General features: G+C 41.4%; 1 protein-coding gene across 4 annotated transcripts; it reads left to right on the forward strand.

Annotated features, from left to right (window-relative positions):
• POGLUT3 (protein O-glucosyltransferase 3) lies at positions 1 to 26547 on the forward strand. Of its 4 annotated transcripts, none has more exons than XM_031652995.1 (8): positions 6 to 268; positions 7908 to 8105; positions 12740 to 13023; positions 16978 to 17194; positions 17826 to 18022; positions 19704 to 19898; positions 21472 to 21576; positions 23575 to 26547. In XM_031652995.1, the coding sequence occupies exons 1-8, from the start codon at positions 67 to 69 to the stop codon at positions 23698 to 23700; spliced, it is 1524 nt and encodes a 507-aa protein (XP_031508855.1). In that variant the 5' UTR covers positions 6 to 66; the 3' UTR covers positions 23701 to 26547. The 4 variants fall into 4 exon arrangements, with proteins under 4 accessions (XP_021782200.2, XP_031508856.1, XP_031508855.1 ...); XM_031652997.1 differs by lacking the exon at positions 6 to 268 and adding an exon at positions 322 to 628 and having other exon boundaries at positions 23575 to 26411; XM_031652996.1 differs by lacking the exon at positions 19704 to 19898 and having other exon boundaries at positions 5 to 268.
• The last annotated feature ends 396 nt before the right edge of the window (positions 26548 to 26943 follow it).

Below are 26943 nucleotides of genomic sequence, written 5' to 3' on the forward strand. Positions count from 1 at the left end.
GGCCCGCGGCCCTCCCGGCCCCTCCTCGCCGCCGCGGAGCCGGACCACAGTTGTGCCCCGCCGACCATGCGCAGCCTCCCTCGGGCCCTGCTGCTGCAGCTGCGCCTCGCCCTGCTGGTGGCCGCGGGGGCCCCGGAGGTGCTGGTCAGCGCGCCGCGGAGCCTGGTGTGGGGGCCCGGGCTGCAGGCGGCCGTCGTCCTGCCGGTCCGCTATTTCTACCTGCAGGCGGTCAACTCGGAGGGCCAGAACCTCACTCGCTCGCCCCCAGGTAGTGTCCGGCCGCCGGCCTCCCTCGTCCCGCGGCCGGGTCCCCGCGCGTCCCCGCCGCCCGGGAGTCCGCCCGCGGCCTGCGTGGCGTCCCTCCTCGGCGTGTGTCGCCCCTTTTTGGGTCTGGTCAGCTCCTCTTCCCTTCTCCCGCCCGTAATCAAAGCGGGCAAAAATCACCACAAAAGTTTATGGAATGAATGAATGAACTTCAAGGGCGCTTCCGCATTTAATGTGCAGGGGTTGATGTTGCGAATGGACGGCGCCCGGGCGGTACGAGGAGTGTGCCGTGAGTCACACGTTGGCTTTCATCTCTGACTTAGCTGTCTGAACTGTGAGGGATTGCAGGGAGCGCTTTCCAGTGGTGAGTCATCAAGCCCACGGATCGCGTCGGATTACATGGTTTAGGCCTGATGGGTTTGCAGCAACGAACTCTTACGCAGAGGAAATGTCAGAGCCGTAGGAAGGAGGAGGGGTTTAAGTGTTAGTTTTTTGTTTCCTTTTTAGTTCTGAGTTCTTGAAAGCAGATTACAGAAACTAGGGAAACTCAGTAGAAATCATTCGGTTTTCCCTCCACCGAGGGTGAGATGGATCTCGTCCTGAATCCCTTTCTGCCCGGTCCTCCTCCCATGTTGTCCTTCACGTCTTACCTTTGCAACTTCTTAAAACTTGTCCTGCTGGTTCACGCTCTTGCCAGTCAGGATTTGCTAATGTATGTCTAAGTTTAGGGCTCTGGCCAACTAGCACCTTGTTTTATCAGCGAAGAGACAATTAGAATAACCCAGTGCCTCTGCCCCTGCTAGTCCTGCTGGGAACACAGCTGCCAGAAGTGTGTCCCAGCTTGTGAAAGGGGTAAGGGGGTCTTGACAGTTGGGCAAAGCAGAGAATTTAGGAGCCAAACATAACTCACTTTTGGATTTAATGATTTTTAAAATTTCATTCATTCAATAAATACTTCTTTGATGTCTACTTCTGCGTTTGGTAATTCTGCTGGGGTTCTAAGGATGAAAATGCCTGCCCTGTGTTCTTACAGTCTGTTGGTAAAAGACATGCAAATAACTAATCACTGTACAAGATAATTGAAGGTATGTACAGAGTGCAGTGGCAACATTGAAGCACTGCCAGACACTGGAGAAGTCCAGGAAGGTTTCAGGAGCAGAGACTTGAAGGATGAGAAGGTTTGCTGTGGGCAGGCATGTAGGTGGATGCCCCGGCATGTGCAAAAGCACACAGACGTAAGAGACCGTGGTGTTCGGGAAAATAAGTACTGTAATTTAATGATACTGAGCAGAAAAGGCTAGTTCATTGTATCCACTGGTCTTCAAGCGTCTTGAATGCCAAGCAAATGACTTTATAACTGGATAAAAGAGAGCCACTGGAGAAATCTGCGCCGAGGCAAGAATCTGCCTCTCCCTTAACCACCTCAGTGGCTTGTGTTCTACATTTGATTCAGACCACTCCTGAAGTTGTCTTTGAGCATTGCTTTGATACCGTGTCTACCAGTTAGACCCTAAAGACTCAGACATCTGGTTTCATATGCATGATATGCATTTAGGGAAAATAATTCCGACTGAATTGACTGAAACGCATGTGTGTAGATCAGGGTTTCACAAACTTTTTCTTTAAAGGGCCAAATAGTAAATAATTTAGGCTTTGTAGGTGATATCATCTCTCACATTTTTCAGCTCTGCTTTGTAGCCATGGACCTATAACAAACCCATTTATGTTACAATAAAACTTTTTATGGCTACTGAAATTTCAATTTCATATAATTTTCCATAAGTTACAGAATATTATTCTTTTGATTTTTCTCCAACCCTCCCCCTGCCGTTTTTTTTTTTTTTGGAGACGAAGTCTCGCTGTATTGCCTAGGCTGGAGTGCAGTGGATGGGTCAGTGGCAAGTTAGAAACATTTTTTTTGTTTTTGAGACGGAGTCTCTTTCTGTCGCCCAGGCTGGAGTGCAGTGGTGCGATCTCAGCTCACTGCAAGCTCCGCCTCAAGGGTTCACGCCATTCTCTTGCCTCAGCCTCCCGAGTAGCTGGGACTACAGGCGCCTGCCACCACGCCCAGCTAATTTTTTGTATTTTTAGTAGAGACGGGGTTTCACCGTGTTAGCCAGGATGGTCTCAATCTCCTGACCTCATGATCCACCCGCCTTGGCCTCCCAAAGTGCTGGGATTACAGGAGTGAGCTACCACACCCGCCCCCCGCCCTTTTTTTTTTTTTAAGAGACAGAGTCTCTGTCACCCAGGATGGAGTGCAGTGGTATACAATCATAGCTACTGCAGCCTCAAATTCCTGGGCTCAAGGGATCCTCTTGCCTCAGTCTCCCCAAATGCTGGGATTACAGGCATAATCCACCGTGCCCGTCCCCATTTTGAAAACATAAGAATCATTGTTAGCTTACAGGATTTACAAAAACAAGCAGTGAGCTGGATTAGCTATAGTTTGCCAACCTCTGATATATATTAAAGACTCTCAATTAAGATCCAAATGATACATGACTTAAAAGTTGTGTGTACATTTATATATGCATATATATTATATATATACATAAATATATTCTTTAAACAAATGAAAAACAGTTTACAAACAGTTTCTATTAAATATCTTTTTTTGTTTGTTTGTTTGTTTTTGAGACGGAGTCTCGCTCTGTCGCCCAGGCTGGATTGCAGTGGCGCGATCTTGGCTCACTGCAAGCTCCGCCTCCCGGGTTCACGCCATTCTCCTGCCTCAGCCTCCGAGTAGCTGGGACTACAGGCGCGCACCACCACGCCCGGCTAATTTTTTGTATTTTTAGTAGAGACGGGGTTTCACCGTGTTAGCCAGGATGGTCTCGATCTCCTGACCTCGTGATCTGCCCGCCTCGGCCTCCCAAAGTGCTGGGATTACAGGCTTGAGCCACCGCGCCCGGCTCTATTAAATATCTTAACAGAAGGAAAGTTACATTTATGTTTCTGCTTGGTTTACCCCTGCGATCTATGACTTTTCCTTTTTTTAGTCTTAGAAAGACTTCCCAGCCAGGGCAACATAGCAAGATTCCATCTCTACTGAAAATAAAAATTTAAGAAATTACCTACTTGGGAGGCTGAGGCAGGAGAATCAGTTGAGCCCAGGAGCTCAAGGTTTCAGAGCATTATGATTGTGCTGCTGCACTCCAGCCTGGGCGACAGAGCAAGACCCTTTCTCTAAATAAATAAATAAAATGAAGACTTTTTGGACAACCTTACTTTCATTCCTTTGGATTCCCTTTGTTTCCTTTCAGGCCTCTTGATTTCTGGCTTCCAATTAAAAAGCTCCCCTATAGTTTTGAAAACTCACCCAACTAGTTTCTTACATTTCTGCCACCAACATTCACTTCCAAGTCCTGAGGTCTTTCCCTCTTCAAGAACCAATTGAATGCCTTGTAATCTCAGCACTTTGGGAGGCCAAGGCAGGTAGATTGCCTGAACTCACAAATTTGAGACCAGCCTGGGCAACCAAAAACATCCAAAATATCAGCCAGGCGTGGTGGTGCCCAGCTGTGGTCCCAGCTACTGGGGAGGCTGAGGTGGGAGGATGTCTTGAGCCTGGGAGGCCGAGGTTGCATTGAGCTGAGATTGCACCACTGCGCTCCAACCTGGGTGACGGAGTGAGACCCCACCTCTCTCTCTCTCTCTCTCTCACACACACACACACACACACAAAAGAACTAAAAAGAATGAATTGGAAAAGAGGAAAAATCTTCTCAAGCTATAGCCTGTTGTACACAACTAGAGAGTTTTCCTTATTATCCCTCCCATTCAAAGTGTAGAATTTATCTGAATGCCACTATTATGCTACATATATCCAAGTACCCAGATAACAAAAATATTGTGAACTTCAGTGATCTCAAGCAGGATATCTCAAACTGGGGTTCACAGACTGAAATTACAAGGTCTTTGCCCTTGGATGGGGGGAAGAGAAAAACCTGTATCTTTATTTTCAGTAAACTCTTACTTAAATTGAACATTTCCTTCAATTATGAATGTAGGCAGTACCTGTTGATACTGTTATATTCCCAGCCTCTAGCACAATGCCTGGCAGAGATGCTGAGTATTATAGATGAAAAGAAGGAAGGGGTGGAGGGAGGGATGATTGAAATATGTCAAGATGGAAGGATATAAATAGTTATTTTCTACTCAGTCTTCTGTCTTCATCAGTAATAATATCTTCATAAAATAATCTTACCTCCTGGTTGTGTAGCACTTTAGTGTTTTGTACTATGCCTTGCTTAATTTGTCCTCTAAAATAGTCTTGTAAGGTAGGAAGGATAGATATTACTGTCTTTACACATAAGAAACTGGGCTCAGTGAAGCTAAAATGCCTTGCCTGGTGGGCTCCACAGCGAATGTGTCAGAGCCAAGGGAGGAACAGCCCTTTGAACTTCTACTTCATTGCTTTTTCTGTTTTATCACATCATCCTTAATATGATTGTCGTGCGTCAGTTTACAATAAGATGTTGGAGGGTGTTCATCGTTGGCAGCTAGCGAGATATTTTTGGAGGATTTCCATTTAGCCTCATAGTACAATACCTTGGCCTTCTGGGATTTTGTTTCCCTTGACCATGTGGGGTCAACAGTTTTGTTGCAGCTGTAGAGAGCCTTAATGAACTTCCTAAACAACAGAGGAGGAGATGACTCCAATGTATCCAAAGTGCCAGAAGTATTCCTCCAACTGTGACTGCTGCAAAGCTACATTCAAATATTGGCTCCTCTGCTCATTATGTATGTGACCTTGGGCAAGTTACTTTACTTCTTGGAGCATTGGTTTCTTGATTTATAAAATGGGAGTGACAGATACCTACCTCAAATTTCTTGTAGGAAATAAATGACACAGAAAATACGTATGAAAGTCTCAAGCCCATAAAAAGTACTAAGTTAATTTCTAAATATGCATTTGATTTCTTACCAAATCAAACATGTTCAAGATTTCGGATTCTAATGATGTAACACTTTGATACTACCAGCCTCCTTTTGTCTACATAGTCACTGCATTCTCATCCAGTCAGCTATTTTTCTTAAGTTTGAATTTATTGAGTAGAAAACTCAAGCTGAGCCTCAATTCTTTTTTTTTTTTTTGAGACAGAGTCTAGCTCTGTTGCCCAGGCTGGAGTGCCATGGTGCAATCTCGGCTCACTGCAACCTCCGCCTCCTGGGTTCAAGTGAGTCTCCTGCCTCAGCCTCCTGAGTAGCTGGGATTACAGGTGTGTGCCACCATGCCCGCCTAATTTTTGCCTAATTTCACCATGTTGGTAAGGCTGGTCTCAAACTCCTGACCTCGTGATCTGCCCACTGAGCCTCAATTCTATCCCACTATATTAGTCCCCAGAGCTAATGAGAATTTTCATTCCTTCCATTTGAAGCAATTAGAAATTTCACTCTTCTCATTTTCTCTTTTGTGAGGTTAGGATTCCTTATTTCTATTTCAGTCCTGATCAGCATTATCTTGCATTAATTCTAACATTAATTTCGTGTCAACAATGACACAGGCATGAAAGATTACTATAAAAAATAACTGAATGTTTAAAATATATATTTCCAATGGCTATATTATAGTTGTATGCATACATTTTGAAATGTGACTTTTAAATGGTATTTCAGCGACAAAAAATATTACAACTGGAAGCGACCATAATTATTTATCTAATACTTTCAATTTACAAATAATTGATGGATTTTGGAGCTAGTTGTTTTTTTCTGTATGTCTTTCCCAAAAGTCACAGTCAATAATATTCTTATCTTATATCTGTTTTGTTTATTTAAAATAATAATGTATGGCGAATAAGACTATTTGATCAGGAAATAAGAAAACCTTTTTGTACGTTTCCAGTTTGGGGAGGGAGCAATGGAAATGGCTTTCCAATTCCCAGACTTTCCTGTCCAGATTTCAATCTGCTGCGCCATGTTGCCTTTCTGAAACCATGTGGGAAATAATGCAAAGCAATAATTTATGTGTTTCATTTATTCAGTTCAGGTAATTGGCCAACATTTATAATAATTTCATATTAAATTATTACCACTTTATAGCATCTTCCATGTTTATTATACTTCATTTAGGTTAGCAGATTTCTTTCATAATTTTATCATACTTGTGTCAAGGACCCTAAAATGTTTATGTTTGGTACTCAATTATTAATATTTAATAGCAAGATGTCAGATACCACATTGTTATTACTAAATTGAAGAGACTGAGAAACATTTCTGCGAACTCACAAAAAAAACCCTTAAAGATCAAAAGAAAGTAGATCTTATACTTACTAGATTTAGAAACTAAGAATTTCACAAACTTGTTTAGTAATCTCAAAAGATATATTTTAAATATTCTAAATTTTATAATATGATAGATGTGAAGTGAAAAACAACTTTGGTCACAATTTTCTGTTTGCTAGGACTGGGGATTTCAGAGGATTCATTACTTTTTTTAGCATTTCCCTTTGATATGGTGATCTAAATGGTATATCCACTGCACTCTCTGAAGGAAGAAGTTTCAAAGTTTATTCCTGGCCACAATAGCATTAATCACAGCAGTATCATTTCAAAGCCAAAATGTCAGCAAATAGGAAAGGGAAAGTTTGTTAAATAGGTATTATTTACCTAGAACAGAAACCCCACAAAACTTTAAAGGTGGAATGGGTTATTAGAGTGTAGCTGTTTCATTTCAAGCTGAGCAAACAGACTCAGAAGTAATCTCTAGTATTTGCAAAGATGTGTATGTGTGTGTATGTGTGTGAACTTGTACAAGAGTCTGGTAACTAGCTATAATCTCTCTCTACCTAAGGAAATGGGCTTAGAAGTACCACTTGAAATTTGGGCTTAATAAACGGGGAAATTTTCACAGAAATGAAGGTTATTAGATACTGAAATGGTATACAAAGAAAGCTTGTGTTTATTTTACAAGGAGAAAGTTCGATTACTATAGAAATCTGTCATGCTTAGAGTCCATGGGTTTTTAATTATCTGGGCTTTAATCCTACCCAAAGGAGGAAAGACTAAACAAGCAAAAAGTTTATTTTTTATTTGCTTTCAAAAAATGAATTGCTTTTGTTCATGCACTAAATCAATGTTGAGTCTGATCCGTGGTTTGAATACATGAACCAGACCAAGCACTGTGGCTCAAGCCTGTAATCCCAACACTTTGGGAGGCTGAGGCAATGGGGATTGCTTGAGGTCAGGAGTTTGAGATCAGCCTGGGCAACATAGCAAGACCCCCTCCAACCCATCCCGCCCCCCCACCATCTCTACAAAAAATTAAACAAATTAGCTAGGCATGGTGGCACACTCCTGTAGTCCCACCTATGCATGGGGCTGGTGCAGGTTGAGGCAGGAGGTTCATGAGCCCAGGAGGTTGGAGCTGTAATGAGCTAGGATTGCACCTCTGCACTCCAGCCTGGATGACAGAGCAAGACCCTGTCTCAAAAAAGAAAAAAAAAAAAAAAAGAATGCATGAACCAGACATGATAGTTCCTGGCCTCAAAGATCTTCCAAAAGTAAATGATGTTTTTTAAACCACCAATGCTGCAGGAATAAGCAACATATTTAAGTTATCCAATAACACCTATCCAATAAAATTGTAAATCATAATCATGACATGGTAGAGTGGTTTATATTTCTTTTCCTTTTAGGTCAAACACCATTCAAAGTAGTAGTCAAATCTCTTTCACCCAAAGAGTTGGTCCGGATACATGTCCCTAAACCTTTGGACAGGAACGATGGAACATTTTTGATGAGATATCGGATGTATGAAACTGTCAATGAAGGGCTGAAGATAGAGGTTCTTTATGGTGATGAACATGTGGCTCAGTCTCCCTACATTTTGAAAGGTAAGGATTATTATATACTGCAGAGTCAGCCTTATGTATAGGTCCCATGCCTTTCAGAATGGCCTAAACCTGATGACCTCAAAGTCATGTGCGTTAGAGTAAACATTGTATACATACCTCCTGGAGCTCAATTTAAATTTTAAGGGAAAGAAAATTAAGTAAAGAGATTTAAATGATAAGAAAAGAAATCTTGTATAGTAACATCCGTGTAGTTACTATTTGCAAAACTCTTCATTCCTTTGTGTAGATCCATATTTCCATCTAGTAACATTTGCCTTCTGCCTAAAGGATTTTTATTAATATTTATTTTACTGTGAGAATGCTGGTGATGAATTCTTCTGGCTTTTGAATGTCTAAAAAAACTTTATTTTGCCTTTTGTTTGTTTGATTTGTTTTTTGTTTACTTTGAGACAGGGTCTTGCTCTATGGCGCAGGCTGGAGTACAGTGGCACAGTCAAAGCTCACTGCAGGCTGGGCGCAGTGGCTCCCACCTGTAATCCCAACACTTTGGGAGGCAGAGGTGGGCGGATGGCTTGAGCTTAGGAGTTCAAGACCAGCCTGGGCAACATGGTGAAACCCCGTCTCTACCGAAAATACAAAAATTAGCCAGGCATGATGGTGGCAGATGCTGAAGTCCCAGCTACTCGGGAGGCTGAGGCTGGAGAATCGCTTGAACCTGGGAGGTGGAGGTTGCAGTGAGCCAAGATCACGTCATTGCACTCCAGCCTGGGCAACAGAGCGAGACTCCCATCTCAAAAAAAAGCTCACTGCAACCTCAGACTGCTGGGCTAGGCTATGTGCAGTGGCTCACACCTATAATCCCAGCACTTTAGGAGGCCAAGGCCAGGGGATCACTTGAGCCCAGGAATTCAAGACCAGGCTAGGCCACATGGCAAAAACCTGTCTCTACAAAAAATTAGCTGGGTGTGGTGGTACATACCTGTAGTCCCGGCTACTCAGGGGGCTGAGGTAAGAGGATCACCCGAGCCCAGGGAGGTTGAGGCTGCGGTAAGCTGTGATCGTGCCACTGCACTCCCGCCTGGGGGACAGAGTGAGACCCCCTGTCTCAAAAAAATATAAAACGGAAACAAAAACTGCTTAAAGCAAACCTCCTACCTCAGCCTCTCGAGTAGCTAGGACTGCAGACACACACCACCATGCCCAGCTAATTAAAAAAATATTTTTTTGTTTCTCCAAAACATTTTTTTGTTTCTGCAGGGTCTTGTTATGTTACCTAGGCTGATCTCCAGCTCCTGTGCTCAAGTGATCCTCCTGCCTCAGCTCCCCAAAGTGCTGGGATTACAGGCATGAGCCACCATGCCCGGCCTAGTTTGCCTTTGTTTTTAAAAGACATTGTCTCTAGTTATAGTTATAGGTTGATGGGGTTTTTTTCTTTTGAGACTTTGAAGATGCGGTTCCACTGTCTTCTCACTTTCATTGCTTCTAACAGTAAATCTAGCATTTTCCTTATCTTTGTTCATCTGTGTTGCTTTTAAGGTTTTTTCTTTATCAGTTCTTTTGAGAAGTTTGATTATTATGTGCCTTGGTGCAGTTTCCTTAATGTTTCCTGTGTTTTGGATTTGTGGAACTTCTTGGAATTTAAGTCATCCAAGTGATTTAAATTTCATCAAATTTAGAAAAATTATGGCCATGATTGCTTCAAATATGTGTTCTGTTCCATTCCACCTTACCTTCAAGGATACTAATTACCCATATATTGGGCTTGAAACTATCCTATGTTTCATCGATACTCTTTTCATTTTTTAAATTATTTTTTCTCTTTGTTTCATTTTGTATAGTTTCTATTACTGTCTCTAAATTCTATTATATTCTCTTCTGCAATGTACAATCTGTTGTCAATCCTATACAGTCTAGTTTTCACCTCTTGATGCTTTTTCATCTTCTTGAACTCGTTTCTGGGGTGCAGTTACATTACTGGGAAATAGTTTAATCCTTCCAAGCTTTGCTTTTACAATTTGTTAGGTGGTACTATTGCCATGTTTAGTCTAGGGCTAATTATTCCCTGCTACTGAGGCAATACCCTTCTGCATACTTTACCCAAGCCCTATGAATTAGAAGGCTTTCCAGTCTGGCTGGTACCCACTGGTAAGTACTGTTCCCTCTGATCATTTTGGATGGGTTCTTCCCCTGTCTTCCCCAAGAACATATGAACACTCAGGTGGCAAATATCTTAGATGTCCATTTCTCAGCCTGAAATCTGTTTTCATCCTTTGTCATTATCATTCTAAACGTTTAGACGTTATACCTAAATAATTAAACTGTATTATTTTTGGAACCAGTACAGGGGAAGAACTCATCCAACATGCAGTGATCATATGCACTGATCATATGTTCTGCTTAATATGTGAAGAGGACCTCCTACAGATCTCTAATGTTCTCTCTGTGCAGTGCTTCCTTTTTAGATACTCTGTCCTACAAAGTCTAGAGCTGCCTTGGTCTCCCTGGACTGTCAGCACTGTCTCTTCAACTCAGTGAGGCTGCCTGCCTTTGCCTACAGGCCCCCTCCCTGCACTACAACCTCAAAGCTCCCTTAAGCAGTAGGCTGTAGGAATTATAGGGCTTACCTTATTTGTTCTCCATCTCTCAGACTCACTGTCCTTCATTGCCTAATACCTAGTGCCTTAAAAACTATTGTTTAAGGCCAAGTGTGGTGACTCACACCTGTAATCCCAGCACTTTGGGAGGCCGAGGCAGGCAGATCACTTGATATCAGGAGTTCAAGACCAACCTGGCCAATATGGCAAAACCCCATCTCTACTAAAAATACAAAAAATTAGCTGGGTGTGTTGGTGAGTGCCTGTAATCCTAGCTATTCAGGAGGCCGAGGCAGGAGAATTACTTGAACCCAGGAGGCAGAGGTTACAGTGAGCCGAGATCACACCACGGCACTGCAGCCTAGGCACCACAGTGAGACTCCATCTCAAAAAAACAATAACAAAAACAACAAAAAATTATTGTTTCATATGTTTTGTGGGGGTATTTTCTGGTTGTTTCAGGTGGGATGGTACATCAGTCCCTGTTACTTGTTGTCAATGCAAAGAGTCAAATTTATGGCCAGGCATGGTGGCTCACGCCTGTAATCCCAGCACTTTGGGAGGCTGAGGCAGGTGGATCACTTGAGGTCAGAAGTTTGAGACTAGCCTGGCCAACATGGTGAAACCCTATCTCTAGTAAAAATACAAAAAGTAGCCGAACATGGTGGTGTGCACCTGTAATCCCAGTTACTTGGAGGCTGAGGCAGGAGAATCACTTGAGCCTGGGAGGTGGAGGTTGCAGTAAGCTGAGATCACACCACTACACTCCAGCCTGAGCGACTCTGCCAGTCTCAGCCAGAGTGGACTGTGTCCCCCTGCCACAAAAAAAAAGAAAAAGAAAGAAACAGAGGGAGGGAGGGAGGGAGAGAGAGAGAAAGAAAGAAAGAAAGGAGGGAGGAAGGAGGGGAGGAAGGAAAGAAAGAAAGGAAGAAAGAAAGAAAGAGAGAAAGAACAGTCCAACTCTAAAATATTTGAAGAGATTTATTCTGAGCCAAATATTCAACTCAGTGAGACTACCTGGTTTTGCCTACAGTCCCCCACCCTGCACTACAGCCTCGAAGCTCCCTTAAGCAATAGGCTGTAGGAACTGTAGGGCTTACCTTATTGTTCCCCACCTCTCAGACTCAGTGACCAATGGCCCATGACACAACCCTCAGGACATCCTGAGAACATGTGCTTAAGGTGGTCAGGCTACAACTTGGTTTTATACATTTTAGGGAGACATAAGACATTAATCAATACATGTAAGATGTACATTGGTTTGGTCTGGAAAGGAGAGACAACTGGAAGGGGTGGGTGTGGTTGGGAGTGGTTGACGGTAGCTTCCAGGTCACAGGTAGTTTCAAAGGTTTTCTGATTGGCAGTTGGTTGAAAAAATTAAGTTATTGTCTAAAGACTTAGAATCAATAGAAAGGAATGTCTGGGCTTATGATAAGGGTTTGTGGAAACCAAGATTTTATCATGCAGATGAGGCTTCCAGGTAGCAGGCTACAGAGAAGAGATTGCAAATGTTTCTTATTAGACTTAAAGAGTCAGTTCACCAAGGTCTGTGTTGATGTTAATGCTGGTCAGCTGGGCCTGAATTCCAAAAGGGAGGAGGGTATAATGAGGCATGCCTGTCTCCCCTTTCCCTTCATGGCCGAACTAGTTTTTCAGGTTAACTTTGGAATGCCCTTGGCCAAAAGGAGGGATCCATTTGGATGATCTAGGAGGCTTAGAATTTTATTTTTGGTTTACATAATGTCTAAAAATTAATACATTCTTTTTCTCCTTCCTAAAAGGTAAGTTGTTTTATGTTTGCCAGCCATTTATACCTTACTAGAAATGAATTTATCAGCTAAGTGACCGAGAGTAGGTTAGATTGGGAGAGGGCATATACTAAATTGTGATATCCAAGGTGGTGTGAAAAGGAAAGTAAAAGTATAGGACTCTAACATAATCACGTACACCACTGATTTGACTAGGGCAGATTATCTCTGGATATTCTTAGAATTCACCAAGAAGCAGAGACAGAAGCGACTCCCTGTGCTGTGGTGCTTGCTAATGGAGTGCGGCCTTGTTCATGTTTTCCTTCCCTAGGACCAGTGTACCATGAGTACTGTGAGTGTCCGGAAGATCCTCAGGCCTGGCAGAAAACGCTTTCTTGTCCAACTAAGGAACCACAGATCGCAAAAGATTTTGCTTCCTTTCCCAGCATCAATCTCCAGCAAATGCTAAACGAAGTCCCCAAAAGGTTTGGGGATGAGAGAGGTGCCATTGTTCATTACACGATTCTCGATAACCATATTTACCGGAGATCTTTAGGGAAATACACAGACTTCAAGATGTTCTCTGATGAGATTTTGTTATCATTGACAAGAAAGGTAGGAGAATGAATGAATTGATAATACAGTTTAATTATTTGGGTATACACATTTAAATGTTTAGAATTATAATGACAAAGGATGAAACAGATTTTAGGCTGAGAAATGGGCATCTAAGATATTTGCAACCTGAGTGTTCGTATGTTCTCCACCTTTGTGGATCTCACTTTCCTGTAAGATTTAAAATTAAATGGCTCGAGGCTGGACATGGTGGCTCATACCTGCAATCACAGCACTTTGGGAGGCTGAGGCGGGTGGATCACTGGAGGTCAGGAGTTCAAGACCAGCCTGGCCAACATGGCAAAACCCCATCTCTACTAAAAATACAAAAATTAGCTGGGCGTGGTGGTGGGCACCTGTAATCCCAGCTACTCAGGAGGCTAAGGTAGGAGAATCATTTGAACCTAGGAGGTGGAGGCTGCAGTGGGTCAAGATTGCGCCACAGCACTCCCACCTGCGTGACAGAGTGAGACTCCATCTCGAATAAATAAATATAATATAATAAACTAAAGTGGCTTGAGCCCCCATTCCAGGTAGGTATGCCGTACAGGACACTCCCAAGGTTTCTTTGAGCTTCCAGACATTTATAACAAGGTTACTTCTTCTTCTTTTTTTTAATAGTCTATATTTACAGTATCCAAACAGAACTGTCTCTTATTTATTTATTTATTTTTTAAAATAGGGATGGGGTCTTGCTGTGTTGTGCAGGCTGGTCTCAAATTCTTGGGCTGAAGCCATCCTCCTGCCTCAGCCTTGGTCCTAGCTGGGACTATAGGCATGTACAACCATACCGAGAGGTCGCTTTAAATTCTCTGTTCCTGCTGAATACCACTCCTGTTTAGATTTCACCTTCTGCAGCTGTTTTCTTCTCTTCACCTCAAAATGACTTGAACTTAGAACACATTTTCCTGGTTTTACCCTAAGCATACCTAGAAGATAGCGTGCATGGAACATTGTGTCAAAGCTTGGGGTACCAGCAACAGGTTTTTTTTTTTTTTTCCACCAGTACATACTAAAAAACAAACAAACAAAAATCCTGATATTTAAAAATAGACATCTCTGTACTCATCAGACTCTCAGTCATGCTTGCCTCTGGGAATTTCTTGTGGCTGTCCTTGACCTTAAGGTCTTAGCCTCTCACTAATGTGGTTAGGCCCCCTGTCTTTCAGGCTCTCCACATCCCCCAATAATGCCCCCTTATCTTACTATTCAACCTCTCTTTCCACATTTGCAGAACTCTAAATTCCTCTTAAGCAGAGCAACTTAAACTACCTTTTGTCCTTGTTTCTGATCATACAGGGTGGAGGGATGGAGGTGGGCAATATTTATCTTTCTTACTCAGAGAGACTGTCAAGGGAGTTTGTTTGTTTGTTTGTTTTGAGACGGAGTCTCTCTCTGTCACCCAGGCTGGAGTGCGGTGGCATGATCTCGGCTCACTGCAACCTCTGCCTCCTGGGTTCAAGCAATTCTCCTGCCTCAGCCTCCCGAGTAGCTGGGATTATAGGCGTGCACCGCCACTCCTGGCTAATTTTTGTATTTTTAGTAAAGATGGGGTTTCACCATGTTGGTCAGGCTGGTCTCGAACTCTTGACCTCGTGATCCGCCCACCTTGGCCTCCCAAAGTGCTAGGTGTGAGCCACTGCGCCCGGCCAAGGGATTTTTATAAACCAAAAACCAAAGCACAGTTTTCCTGATATGTTATACAGTTCCCCAAGTATGCTGACTGTGTGCCTGCAGTCAGTTCTTACTTTAAATAGCAGTCCCCAACCCCTCTGCCACCAGCCCACAATGTGAGGATACAAGCATATGATGGGCATCTGCTCCTAAAGGTAGTGCTCTCTTCCTGGGCTACAACTAGTCAACTGTGCCCTGTATTCTTGCCTCTTTAACCCATGTTGCTGGTTTCATAGCAGTAGATTTTAACCAGGGATGATTTTGCCCCTCAGAGGACATTTGCCAATGTCTAGAGACATTTTTGGTTGTCACAGCTCAGGGATTGCTATTATCATCTAGTGGATAAGCATCCTACAATGCAAAGGATAGCACCCCCCAACTCCATAGCGAAGAATCATCTAACCCCAAATGTCAATAATGTGAACTTGAGAAACCCTACTCCACAGTGAGTACTTCCAATGTGGAGTTTATTAATGAGTTTATAAATAATAGCAGGAAGGCTGGGCACGGTGGCTCACACCTGTCATCCTAGCACTCTGGGAGGCCGAGGCAGGTGAATCATTTGAGGTCAGGAGTTTGAGACCAGCCTGGCCAACATGGTGAAACCCCATCTCTACTAAAAATACAAAAATTAGCCAGGCGTGGTGGCGCATGCCTATAATCCCAGCTACTCCGGAGGCTGAGGCACGAGAATCACTTGAACCTGAGAGGCAGAGGTTGTGGTGAGCCGAGATCGCACCACTGCACTCCAGCCTGGGTGGCAGAGCGAAACCCTGTCTCAAAATAATAATAATAATAATAATCATAATAATAATAATGACAGGGAAGCAAGAGGGTGAATATTCACATCTCTCACCCTTTCCTTTTGTTCTTTGCCCAGTGGCTGGGGAAGACATAAATCTAAGATAAATGAAACTCAGTCCTAGTCTTTGAGTAGCCCACTCTAGTGGAAATTTTTTGTTGTTGTTTGGAAGTAGGGGTGGGATGTGAATACAAACAAATGATCATATCCCAGTATGATGATAGGCCTCAAGAAAAGTAAGTACCTCGGGTTTAAGTGCCGGAGGAGGGTGAGTCATAGAAGAGGTGGTGTTAGATCTGGGCTTGAAGGATTAGAAAGGAGACTGCCAAGTTAAATAAGTAAAACATTCCAAATGAAGGGAATTACATGTTGAGGTGGATGGCATTTTCAGAGAGTAGCCTGAGGTTTCCTGGTATGTGGGCAGATGAAACATGAGGCTTATAGCCAAGCTGGAACAAGATAGTGAGGCCTTGAATGCCAGCCAGAGAGTTGAGATCTCGTGCCATAGGCTTAAGGTTCTGTTGAGCTTGGTAGTGACATTAACCAAGTTATTTTAGAAATGTTAGTTTTGGAATTAATTTTAGTTTTGGAAATCTGAGCAGCCCTGTGGAGAGCAGATTACAGTGTGAAGAGCCCAGAATCAGAACACCTAGTAAGGAAGCTGTTGCAACAATCTAGGTAGGCAAGAAATGAGGGCCTAAACTGAGACATTGATCGTGGAGATGGAAACTGAGTGGCAGGTTCCAGAGGCAAGCGCATATGAGGTAAAGAGGGAGAACAGTGAAGGAAAACAAGGGTTTGGTTATAACTTTGTAGATTCTCTTAGGCAGCTGTCAGAGAGGGTTCTCGAAGCCACTCATTCATACCTTTCTATACAATTTCCACTTCTCTAACACTACATTTTATTTTATTTCATTTTTTTGTTTGTTTTTTTGTTGTTGTTGTTGTTTTTGTTGTCGTTTTGAGAGGGAGTCTCACTCTGTTGCCCAGGCTGGAGTGCAGTGACATGATCTCGACTCACTGCAACCTCTACCTCCCAGGTTCAAGCGATTCTCCTGCCTCAGCCTCCCAAGTAGCTGGGATTACAGGTGTCTGCCACCAGTCTGGCTAATTTTTGTAATTTTAGTAGAAATGGGATTTCACCATGTTGGCCAGACTGTTCTCAGACTGCTGATCTCAAGTGATCCACCTGCCTCGACCTCCCAAAGTGCTGGGATTGCAGATGTGAGCCACCACGCCTGGCCTCAAACACCGAATTTTAAATGCACCTCTGGACAGAGGTAGCTGACTCCTGGTTAAGTGAATTTGCCATGTAGGATCCTCACAGATGACAAATTGACAGGCATTCTTCTCTCTTCTCTTGCTGTTTTTGAATGGTTAGCCCGGTCAGAATATGTAAGAAAACCAAAGAACTATTGTATTTAGTACCAAAGACTGAGATCTTCCCAGCACTGATGTTTGTTTATATATTTATTTAGGTCCTTCTCCCAGATTTAGAATTTTATGTTAATCTTGGAGATTGGCCCTTGGAGCATCGAAAAGTCAATGGAACCCCCAGCCCCATACCTATCATTTCATGGTGTGGCTCTCTGGATTCAAGAGATGTTGTCCTCCCAACCTATGACATCACCCACTCCACGCTTGAAGCCATGCGGGGTGTTACAAATGATCTCCTCTCTATTCAGGGAAATACAGGTATTCAGGGAAATGCAAGGCTAATTAATGAAGAAAAAGCTTAGAGAGTGGGTTATACATATATGTTTGCATTCAGTAGCATATTAGAAAAAGTCTTTCTTGTATTCAAAATTCTGACCAACCTAGGGATTAAAGATTTGTGGATGTTACTCAGTTATTTAGTTTTTTCTGGTTACCCTATGTAAGAACAAAGACCTAGCTCACATTTTATTGTGAAACACAGAAAATGGAAGAAGCTAATGCCTTTGTGAGTGGGCCAAGTCACTGAATCTCTTTTTGCTTTGAACATGGTCTGACATTATTTCAGGTATTTCCTAGTATTATGTAACAGAATATACCAATACTTGCATGAGCTTTCACTAGCAGACAAATAGATGAAATTAGAGCCTTCTTTTATATAATACAGCAAATAAAAGGACTATTTTTTTGAAAATCTAAACTTGAAAGTTCTTCTGGCAAATTGAGACTCAATCCCATATTTTATTTGAAATAGCATCTACTTTAGAAGATGAGTTGATGATAAAAGAGCTTTAACATCTTAAATGACAACAGTAGATTAAAGAGGATTATGCTTACCATATTAAAATGTCAAATTCATAATCATAATTTTTTAATGGCTTCAAACTTGTAGGGCCTTCCTGGATCAATAAAACAGAGAGAGCTTTCTTCAGAGGTAGAGACAGCCGAGAGGAGAGGCTTCAGTTGGTACAGCTGTCCAAAGAAAATCCTCAGCTACTAGATGCAGGAATTACAGGATATTTCTTTTTCCAAGAGAAAGAAAAGGAGCTTGGAAAAGCCAAGTTGATGGGTTTCTTTGATTTCTTTAAGGTATGCATTTGAGTCTTCTTCTATGGATATGAAGTGATAAAATTTTGTATTAAAAGTCTACCAAAATAGGTGAGCTTCAGCAAATTTCTCCTGTCTTGTGAACTGACACACATGTTCACACTTTCTTAATAGATATCAGGAATTACAAAATTCATTGTGGTTTCCTTCTTTCATTGTTAAGTTTACCAAATAACTCAGAACTGTACTTAATTCTCAAAATATAGTACAAGGATTAACCTGGGATTTTGGTGTATTTATGTCATTTTTTTCTTTCTTTTTTTTTTTTTGTATTTGCTTTAATAAACTGGGAATTTATATACCTTTTACATAAAGTGATCTCAAATGTCTTTTGTAAATAGAAAAAGTATAAATTCCATATATGTAAAGTGGGAGTTGGGATTAGGGTTCAAGGCCTGCTTCTATCCTGCCTCTGCTACCAACTATGGGACCTTCCTGTCTTGGCACCTTGGTCTTTAAACCCATGTGATGCCTACCTACTCCTTCAGAACATTATCACGAGGCCCAGAGGAGAGATGTGAACAATGTGATGGGCTCAAAAACTCCTTGTACCAATTATTTGAGAAAAAATTATTTACCAAATCTGGGAGTGTGTCCTCTTCATCCCAGATAATGAGTAGAACAGGGGATTTGGACTCAGAGAATGAGGTTTATACATGTCTCTGAATACCAGTTTTCTCAATTGTAAAAACAAAAAGAAGGGGTTAATAATACCTGCTTCAGATTATTATAATTGAATGAGGTTTAATGCCTATGAAAACTGCATTTGAAATGGAAAAGAAAGTATATTAACCCAACAAATATGCAGACAGCTTTCCTACTGTGTTGCCAGCATTGCCCAAGTCCTTAAACGTCTCCAGGTTTCTGTCTCCTCAGCTCTAAAACTGTAAAGTAAAGACAATGCCTGCCTGTTTCACAGACTGCATATAAGGAACAGATGAAATAATGAATAAATGAAAGTGTTCGTTGTTATCAGTATTCAGCTTTAAGAATTTTGTAAATAGTTTTCCCGGCTGGGCGTAGTGGCTCATGGCTATAATCCCAGCACTTTGGGATGCTGAGGCGGGCGGATCATCTGAGGTCACGAGTTTGAGACCAGCCTGGCCAACATGGGGAAACCCTGTCTCTACTAAACATAGGAAAAAAATTAGCTGACTGCAATGGTGGGTGCCTGTAATCCCAGCTACTCAGGAGGCTGAGGCACCAGAATTGTGTAAACCCAGGAGGCGGAGGTTGCAGTGAGCCAAGATCACACCACTACACTCCAGCCTGGGTGACAGAGCAATACACTGTCTCAAAAAAAAAAAAAAAAAAAACAAAAAACAAACTAATTAATTAAAATTTAAAAAGAAAAAATAGTTTTCCTACCTGAAATCCGGAAATCTGGATTCCATATTACAGAGACATGATTGAAATAGGTCTTCACTCCTTTTCCAAAAATTTTGCATCTTAGCTTTAAACAATATATTTCTTAAAATTAATCTGAGAAAGACTGCTTGTGATTTTTATACAAAGAGAAGATGTAAGTTATAAAATAAAACTTTTAAACACCAAAGTTGGAAAATAATTCCTCTGTAGTTGGTATTACGGTGTTGATGAGAAGCAGAAGTGAAGCAAATGACTACTACTGAAAGTTTGTTTATGTTTGTTTTTCATCTTCCAGTACAAGTATCAAGTAAATGTGGATGGGACCGTGGCTGCTTACAGATATCCATATCTCATGCTGGGCGACAGTCTGGTTTTAAAGCAGGACTCGCCATATTATGAACATTTCTACATGGCACTAGAACCTTGGAAGCATTACGTTCCAATTAAAAGAAATCTGAGTGATTTATTAGAGAAAGTTAAATGGGCTAAGGTATGCTTCCAGCAATTTTTATTTCTTTAAGCAATAACAAATTTACCAGTGTTAGTTAGATGAGTTCCATCACAACACAATTTGATTTGACATAATGGAATGAAAAGAAATATTATTTTCTGAAATTGCTGTTCCCTTGAAATATCTAAAGAATCAGCATCAGAATCATTTTGCATACCCTCTATCAACATTTTTGAAGATTTTCAGAAGATTTGAAGTCCAGCCTTATATAAAATACAGATTTTCTAAATGCTATGTTTACACATATAAACAAGAACATACAAAATGCAGATTACTGATTGAAAGACCAGAGTTAAGGTGCTTTATGAACAAGAAAACATCTCAGGCAATTACAGTACTCTTTTCTTATCCCCAGTTAGAAAAAAGGCACAAATTCTTAATGAATGTGTGATATATAACGCAAGAATCACGTTTCCCATAAAATAGGAATTCCTTTTTTAAAAGTAAAAGTATTAAAAAAACTGTTGCATTTTATTATAAAACTACAAAAATGTACCCTTCCATTATGAGATTTTATACTAAGTTTCTAAGAAACAATATATGGTTATGGAAATAATCGGATGCCTGAGGCAGAATCACTTTTGTGACCCTTCGTAAAAGCCTCAGTTGCTCGCAAATGGCTTACCTGCGGACAGCATGGTAGAAGATTAACCATTTTCCAAAAGTATAATTAGGAAGGCTGACTATTTCTGGTACTGAATGAACAGCCTGTGGGTACTAATGACTGAATTTTTTGGTTACAAAAGCAATACAGTCTTTTATAGCTACCATTTTATAACACAACTTTTTGGCTTTGACTGCATATTTGCATGGAGCTTTTAAAAGGTATTATAACATGAAAACGTATTCATTCTACTATCGTGTAGAGAGGAAATAGGCTGGTGGGACAGATGAGGAAGCTGAAGAGTACTTCCTGGGTGGCCAGGAAAGTACCAAGATGGTCACAATAGGGGCTGCACGTGGGTTGTTGCACTGTGGGGAGGAGTGGTTTCCTCGTACTGTGGAAAAGGGGCCAAACATGTGATCATTTCTTTTAACAGAGATGTCTAGGAAAATACTCTCTTCCCGTAGCCTCATTATTTATTTATTTGTTAGTTTGTTTATTTATTTTTGAGACAGAGTCTCACTCTGTCACCCAGACTGGTATGCAGTGGCACGATCTCCACTCACTGCAACCTCCGCCTCCCGGGTTCAAGGAATCTCGTGCCTCAGCCTCCTGAGTAGCTAGGATTACAGGTGCCTGCCACTACACCCAGCTAATTTTTGTATTTTTAGTAGAGATGGGGTTTCACCATGTTGGCCAGACTGATCTCGAACTCCTGACTTTAAGTGATCCTCTAGCTTCGGGCCCCCAAAGTACTGGGATTACAGGCGTGAGCCACCACACCTGGCCCCTGTAGCCTCATTCTTAAGTTATAATTCCATTATGTTCTGTCTTTCCCATGCTGTTCACTTTCAACCCCACATCTGTCCCACCTAACACTTAACCCTCTCTTTGTGGGTCTTAGTAGTAATTTTCATTTTTTTTTTTTTTTTTTTTTTAACCTTTCAGGAAAATGATGAAGAAGCCAAGAAGATTGCAAAAGAAGGACAGTTGATGGCTAGGGACCTACTACAGCCACACAGGCTTTACTGCTACTATTACCAAGTACTGCAGGTCAGTTCAGAGTGTCCGTCCACACTGCTGGGTCAGGTGTCCTCAGACTACCCGCTTGGCCTGTACACTTCCTGCCTGGCTTCCTGAAGGGCTCAGAGTCAGCCTATGGACCGGCTGGCTAAGCCAAGTCTCTTGCCTAGGGAAAGATGGTGCTAAGTCTTCATTTGGTGGCCCCATTTTTTTGTTTTTTGTTTATATATTTTTTGGTTTTTTTGAGACAAAGTCTCACTCTGTCACCCAGGCTGGAGTGCGGTGTCTCAATCTCAGCTCACTGCAGCCTCTGCCTTCCAGGTTCAAGCAATTCTTGGGAGCCTCAGACTCCCAAGTAGCTGGAATTACAGGCACACGATACCATGCCCAGCTAATTTTTGTATTTTTAGTAGAAACGGAGTTTCACCATGTTGACCAGGCTGGTCTTGAACTCCTGACCTCAGGTGATCTGCCTGTCTTGGCCTCCTGAAGTGCTGGGATACAGGTGTGAGCCACCATGCCCAGATGTGGCCTCCATATTTTCATCTTTATTCCATATTATGAAAAATGATGCTGGGAGCCCTCACAAATATAGATTAGCAGCTCCTCCCATCTTCTCAGTGCTCTCTTTTATTAAATGCTTTATTGAATTCCTAGTGTAGGTGTTCTGGAACCTCAGAGAAAAACATTTTTCTTTATCTGGAAAACAAGACGGTTGGACTGGAGATCATTAACATCCCTTTTTAGTTAAAATGTGGCCTCCTTATTCTCCGTGATACTTAAGATTCATGCCTTTTACAGTACAAGGCAGAATGCAAATATTTAGCTTGCTATAGCAAACAAACTAATGAAAAATATGTATAACAGTTCTAACACCTTAGGGCTGAATCCTGAATTACAGTGTTTACTGGGAATCCGAGGATTGGTCTTTTGAGTAACTACCTTAAGTTTTACTCAGAAAAATCTAGACAGGAAGGATTAAAAAAAGGAAATTATGTTCTTGTTTTTAACCTAAATTTATTTTCCTGTAGGCATAATAAAAGTAAATTTCCCTAGATGCTTGTGGATACTACCCTCTTATATTTTCATTTTCATAGAAAAATAAAAATGATAAGTTACACTATTTACTAGAAGCAGCCCTTCCTTCCCTTAAATTGGTCTGTCCCCTCTGTTGGTCTAGCTTTAATTGTTTTTTTTTTTTGAGACGGAGTCCCGCTCTGTCGCCCAGGCTGGAGTGCAGTGGCCAGATCTCAGCTCACTGCAAGCTCCGCCTCCCGGGTTCACGCCATTCTCCAGCCTCAGCCTCCCGAGTAGCTGGGACTACAGGTGCCCGCCACCTCACCCGGCTAGTTTTTTGTATTTCTTAATAGAGACGGGGTTTCACCGTGTTAGCCAGGATGGTCTCGATCTCCTGACCTCGTGATCCGCCCGTCTCGGCCTCCCAAAGTGCTGGGATTACAGGCTTGAGCCACTGCGCCCGGCCGACGGTGTCTCAAAAACAAAACAAAACAAAACAAAACACCCAACTTCATTTATAGAAATATTTCACTCAGGGCCACAGTGGAGGAACACTCCACAGACCTGTTGCCATTCAAAAATGTGTGTGACTATAGGCCTAAAGGAAAGGATGTGTGAGACTGCCAACTTTTCAGATGGTTATCTTGTTTGTTTGCTGGCTTGAGTATTCAACAAAGTTAATTATTCATTAACAAGTGTAAGATAAATGCAAGCTGCTGTTTCTTTCAGGCCTTTTATAAGGTCTGTTGTTAAGCCCTTTTGTAGAGGCTTCCAACCAACACATGAAATTGTGGATTGGGGTTTCTTGCTAGATTATGAATTATCACTAGTGCCTGTGATAGCTAAAGTTAAAATGTAACTTTAGGACTGGAATAAACCAGACCTTTGGTTTTAGTCTGAAGACACAGAGCAACTAGAAAAGATGGCGTGACTGCGGATGGGAGTGGGTGGGGGAGTCAACAGAATGAAGTGTGAACTAACCTTTCAGTTCCCTTTAAACCCACATTTCAGAAATATGCCGAGCGCCAGTCCAGCAAACCCGAAGTACGTGATGGAATGGAACTTGTTCCTCAGCCAGAAGATAACACAGCCATCTGCCAGTGCCACAGGAAAAAGCCTTCGAGAGAAGAGCTTTGAATCAGCCCAGATTCACACTCCTGTGTATCCTGGCTACATCTTCAAGGAAAGATCGAATCTAAGCTGTGAAGGACAGCTTTAGAAGACTTTACCAAGTGGACTGGTTCTCCTGGTGGCTTTGTATATATAGATGGATGTAGCACTACTGGTTGAGTATCCCTTATCTGAAATGCTTAGGACCAGGAGTGTTCCAGGTTTCAGATTTTTTCAGATTTGGGGATATTTGCATATACATAATGAGATATCTTGGGGATGAGATCCAAGTCTAAACACAAAATGCATTTATGTTTCATATATACCTTGTTCACATACCCTGAAGGGAATTTTATATAATATTTTTAATAATTTGTGCATGAAACAAAGTTTGTATACATTGAACTGTCAGAAAGCAAAGGTGTCACTATCTTAGCGACCCATGTGGTGTTGTCAGCACTCAAAAAGTTTTGCATTTTGGAGTATTTCAGATTTTGGATTTTTGAATGAGGGATGTTTGACCTGTATTTGAACAAGCATTACCAAATATCATTGGATATTAATATCTTGTGAGTAAAAACTGGTATTATCAGCATTATAGTTTCTCTGAAAACTTGGGGATCATAGCAAATAGAGAGGCTTGCTAAAATATAAATCAGCCTCTGCAAAACTGTTTACATATTTATTAGTTTACATATTTTATTGGTTTATTTCTATCCCCATTCACTTTTTCTCTTCCACTTCCAATTATGAAGAGAAAATATTTGTTCAGGGATTTTCCCCCCCTGTCACTGCATAATTTCTCCTCTTACAAGCTGCTTTTCGCTTTCATTAATAACAGCTTCCTTTTAGAAGGTCTGATAAGGATATTTAAGGAAGAAGAGAATGACTCTGTTATTAAAGGTGGCATGGAGACTGTGGAGGGAATATTTTTTAAAGCACTACTCGTGTCCTTTAAACTAAATTTTGCCAAAGCCTGAGACAACATTAAGGAGAAATTGTGCCTTAAGGTAGTAATTCCAAATCTATCTGAGTTGTATACCCATCAAAGACAATAGAGTTATTAACATAGATGAATGTACGCTTTAGGCATCATTCATTATCTCTATATCGGATAGGTAAAAGATAACTGTAGTCAGGTGAAGAGTGTTCATTATTTTCAAGTTGAAAAGGGGATCCTTGAAAACACTGAAAACCTCTACAACAATCTTCAGGAAGCCTGCTATCTTGGGATTCACTAATAACAGGCCAAGAACAAAGGCAAGCATCCATTCCTCGCTCCACCACTTTTCTATTTCAGTGGGTGTCATTGCTAAGATAAAGACTTTGGAAATTCCCTCTTTCTTTTAGGACAGGGTCAGGATTTAGGACTCATAGCCTGAAAGTTCATTACATACTCCTTGTAACCATCAGTCCAAGGTTCAGTTCACTAAAGCACATGCTCTAAAACCAGAGTTATCCTCATTCCCAATTTAAAAATATGTACTCATATCCCAATTTAAAAATATGCCAGTTGCAGTGGCTCATGGCTGTAATCCCAGCACTTTGGCAGGCCGAGGTGGACGGATCTTTTGAGGTCAGGAGTTTGAGACCAGCCTGGCCAACATGGTGAAACTCCATCTCTACTAAAAATACAAAAAGTAGCTGGGCATGGTGGCATTTGCCTGTAATCCCAGCTACTCAGGAGGCTGAGGCAGGAGAATCGCTTGAACCTGGGAGGCGGAGATTGCAGTGAGCCGACATCACACCACTGCACTCCAGCCTGGGCGACAGTGAGACTCCATCTCAAAAACTACAACTAAAAATAAAATTATGTACTCTCCTAATTGAGATATTTACTTAATCTGGAAAACAATGTAACTATTTTTAAAGTGGTTACATCTATTCTTGCTGAAGAACAATAAACAGAATTTTTTGACTAAGCATAACCAAATTTCAGAACAATCTAATCAACACCAAGTATCCAAGGCAAACTCTAGTACCCATCCATTGTGCAAAACCACAAGCGCACAAGTATTAAATAAGAGCAGGCTGTCCTGAGACCATACCTAATGAATTTGTGTCTTAAATATTGTACACAGTGTTTTTGAGGCTTGTCAAAACTGGGATTATGGCAAGAAAGGCTGCCTGCCTCATGCCGTTCTGCCTCGAATTCCAGGTGCTAATGGCTAATGGCATTTTAAACATCTTAAATTTTTAAAAATGTATATTGCCTCTGCCAAACAGGCCTAATAGTTAAAAGCAAGATGAGACAAATGGGGCAGCTTCAGTGAGCGGAACAGGAAGGATGTGCTTTAAAAAAAAGTGGAATCCCTCAAAAAATTCTACAGGGAGACAGCAGCCTTAATCTACATAATTCTTCATCTCACCAACTCAGCTGCAGCCTTTAAAGAGTTAGTGTTAATGGCTTTCTGGTTTGTAAACAAAAATGTATCTATGTGGTTGAAAGTTTGAGAGGAGATGTCACCAATATCTGAGGAGAAGATGGAGTGAAGGGAATTTTTACTTTTTGCTTTATACCTTTCTATAATATTTAAATTTTTTTTACTTTAAGTATGGATCAAATTGCAAAACAAAGAAAAATACCAACCTTAGAAAAGACAATAAATGCACAAAAGATATAAATAGGAACAGAAAATATTTATATTTTTTTCCATTATTCTCTTTTTAAATCTATGTTTAGAACTTTTTATCTTGGGACATATATGTATACTTTTTAAATAAAATAAATTTTCTAAATAAAAATTTGAAAAGGATACCTTCTGCTTTTTAAGAAAGAGGTTGTAACCACTTATAGCCCTGGTATTTCTATAACTGCATTGGTCTAATTTTGATTCTATTATGTCTTCATGAATAAATGAACCAAAATCACCACTCAGTCCCTAGAGGGCAGAAATCTGTAATAACATTAGAAGAAAGAAAAGGCCAGTCACAGTGGCTCATACCTCAGCACTTTGGGAGGCTGAGGCAGGAGGATCATTTGAACCCGGGAGTTTAAGACTAGCCCTGGCAACACAGTGAGACCTTCAACTCTACAAAAGAAAAAATTTAAAAATTAGCTGGACACGGTGGTGAACACCTGTAGTCCCAGCTACTTGGGAGGCTGGGGTGGGATGACTGCTTGAGCCCAGGAGTTTGAGATTACAGTGAGCTATGATCATGCCACTGCACTCCAGCCTGGGCAACAGAGCAAGATCCTGTCTTGAAACCACCTCTGCAAAAATTTTAAAGAGAAAATCATTGCAGTGAAAGAGATCTGACCTAACCAAC

Source organism: Papio anubis, chromosome 12 (genome assembly GCF_008728515.1).
Source record: "Papio anubis isolate 15944 chromosome 12, Panubis1.0, whole genome shotgun sequence".
Classification (NCBI taxonomy): domain Eukaryota; kingdom Metazoa; phylum Chordata; class Mammalia; order Primates; family Cercopithecidae; genus Papio; species Papio anubis.

What these genes read in the sequence shown, in the direction of transcription:
- POGLUT3 (XM_031652995.1), top strand. Translation starts at nt 67, where the DNA reads ATGCGCAGCCTCCCTCGGGCCCTGCTGCTGCAGCTGCGCCTCGCCCTG. An exon ending in TGTTATCATTGACAAGAAAG is followed by an intron (nt 13,024 to 16,977) that starts GTAGGAGAATGA and finishes ATATTTATTTAG; the next exon opens with GTCCTTCTCCCAGATTTAGA. An exon ending in CTCTATTCAGGGAAATACAG is followed by an intron (nt 17,195 to 17,825) that starts GTATTCAGGGAA and finishes TCAAACTTGTAG; the next exon opens with GGCCTTCCTGGATCAATAAA.